Source organism: Fibroporia radiculosa (assembly GCF_000313525.1).
Source record: "Fibroporia radiculosa TFFH 294 genomic supercontigs, scaffold44745, whole genome shotgun sequence".
NCBI lineage: Eukaryota > Fungi > Basidiomycota > Agaricomycetes > Polyporales > Fibroporiaceae > Fibroporia > Fibroporia radiculosa.
In genome coordinates this window covers 1,999-4,497 of record NW_012133090.1, presented here as the reverse complement: position 1 = coordinate 4,497, position 2,499 = coordinate 1,999, and the positions used below count along the sequence as shown (strand labels likewise).

The 2,499-nt window shown below is 40.7% G+C and overlaps 1 protein-coding gene across 1 annotated transcript; it reads right to left on the bottom strand.

Annotated features, from left to right (window-relative positions):
- Positions 1-2,341: 2,341 nt before the first annotated feature.
- On the bottom strand, positions 2,342-2,494 carry FIBRA_09443 (uncharacterized protein; the record flags this gene model as incomplete). The annotated part of the gene is made up of 2 exons (XM_012321742.1): positions 2,342-2,403; positions 2,464-2,494. 2 exons carry the CDS (start codon positions 2,492-2,494, stop codon positions 2,342-2,344), a joined length of 93 nt encoding a protein of 30 aa, XP_012177132.1.
- Positions 2,495-2,499: the final 5 nt, after the last annotated feature.

Genomic DNA, 2,499 nt, shown 5'->3' with positions numbered 1-2,499 from the left:
AAATAGAGTTTAATAAGTATGAAACACTGAGTTGGATCAGTGATGAGTATAAAACAGGTTTCACTGGGTTGTATCAGTGATGAAGATGAAGATAATAGAGATGAAATGTGATGTAAGTGAAACATGATAAAAGCAAAACATGATAGATATGAAACACTGATGTAGGTGAAATACATCAAGTGATGGGATCAGTCATACAGTTACAGGGTCAACAATGAATAGTTAGGGAAAGAAAAAAAAAGGAACCCCCCTCTGCTGCTGTAACAAGATCCTTGACAGACAACACCCTTGTCCTTGCCACCCTCCTAGGGCTACTCCTTCTCACCCTCCTTTCTGTCACCTCCCTCTCTCTTGCCCTTCCCCTCCTTTGCATCAACATACAACACCTTGAACAGAAACATTAGCGGGCATTCAACATCACTGCAACAGTCCAATACCCCCTCCAGCCTACAGTCAGCCATCAGCTGATCATTGCCACTCATTGTAAACAAAACCAACCAGGTGGGGGGTACTGTGAGTACATCAAGGACTCCACTGACTAGGAGATAGGATAAGAGTTGAATTGAACACTGGCAATCCCTTTTGTCCATAGTACTTAAAACATTTTGTACTCTCTCTACCTCCTTTTTCTATTCTATCTGCAACTCTTTCATCATTAGGTGTATTTGGGACAGCAGAGGTGGTGACTCAGGTGCTTTGGGCATGTCAAGGGATACTAAGAGATGTTGCACATGGTTGTAGAGTAGTACTTGGCCCCTAGTAGCAAGACTCAGATAGGATCACATCTCCACTCAGCAGAGCTCAGTCTGACTTTGAACCCTAATCAAAGTGTCACACCTACCCTCTGAACTACAGTTACAACCCTCCAAACTATGCTTACAACAGTCAAACTACATTCAACTCTAGTCTGCCCACCCAAAACACAAGCACAACCAGCTAAGTTGCCTAAAGTTCCAACCCTATGTCTGATTCCTGAATAATCCTTGTGTACCATCAATCAAATTACATGTCACATTTGAGTTATCATGCCAGTTCTCTTAACTTCCATTCACTTCTATTAAGAAGTCAAAGTATTCAGATGGTCCAAGACAGCCTTATGACACCATCCCAAGAAGACTTAGTGAAGCCCTCACTGTTTGAGTGAGCTATCAGAGCTACAAGCCCTCATCTCTATCAGCTTCCCTGAGAAATAGTAACTTACTCTCTACTTTGCACCCCCCCCAGTTGTAGGGTTAGGTTTCCCAAGATCACATCAATAGCCATCTTCAGGAAGAATGCTAGAATTGTTACAGTGTTACAAGAGGGGTTCTCTTTTTCATCTTGCTCATTTACTCCAGACCCTATACAATCTATTCCTGTATGATCTTTTCTTGATACATTCTATGTGCTTCTCTTCTATCTAGCTGTCAACATTCATCACTGATTCATCTCAGTGTTCTACTCCCATCATCTCATCTATCAGTTCCTGATTCAACTTCTGTACTAATACATCATTATATTTACATCAACAAGACCTTATGCTATTTCCAATACCTCTGTCTATTTAAGATATAGCCCTAGCCTCATTGTACTTCAGTTTTGTCCCCTTGTTCCTACAATACCTCATAGGGACACTCAATAGAACCTAGGCATTCTCTTGACTGCTTCACTCAGTGTGTGCTCTCAAACATCCCCTGCTAGAGAAGCACAGCCAAGTTGGACAAATTCTCAGTATAAGTCCTATAGAACTTAAGTGTTATAGCCTTAGGACACTCTAGTCAAGTCTAGTGGAACTCCTAATCCTCTGTCATTCCAGGTCCCTTGACAAGAATTGGCTCTGCCCTCATTGTTACTGTCTCCATCTCCTGCAGCCACCTCTATCATTAGACTGTACCACTTCCAAACCAATGTACTTGACAGAATAACAGAAATATATGTTGTACAACTCAAATCTCTAATCTTTGGATTAGGCCAAACAAAACTAGAAGGGGGGATAATATTATTGTTACAGCTTCAGGGGAAGTTCTTTTTCTTTTCCTAACTATTTGTCATTGACCCTGTACCATTACAACTGATCCCATCACTAGATGTGTTTCACCTACATCAGTGTTTCATATATATCGCATTTCACTTATATCATGTTTCACCTACATCACGTTCCATCCCTATCATGTTTCATCTTCATCACTGATACAACCTGGTGAAACTGTTCCATGTACATCACTGATCTAACTCAGTGTTTCATACTTATTAAACTCTATTTGGTTGGCACCATTTAAGTAGCACTGCTTGCACTACTGTACTTTAGTTTTGTCCTCTTGTTCCCTACATACACTTCATAGGTACATCTCCAGTAATAGACTCAGTTGTCTATTCCAGTCTCAGTCTGAAACATTGCTTCAACCAGTATATGTTCTAAAACCACTGTTAAGTTACAGTGGCTCAGTCTACAAACCTAGTCCTAGTATAACATTTCAGCCTTACGTGTAACAGTACCTTTGTCAGTAGTAGTCATAAGTC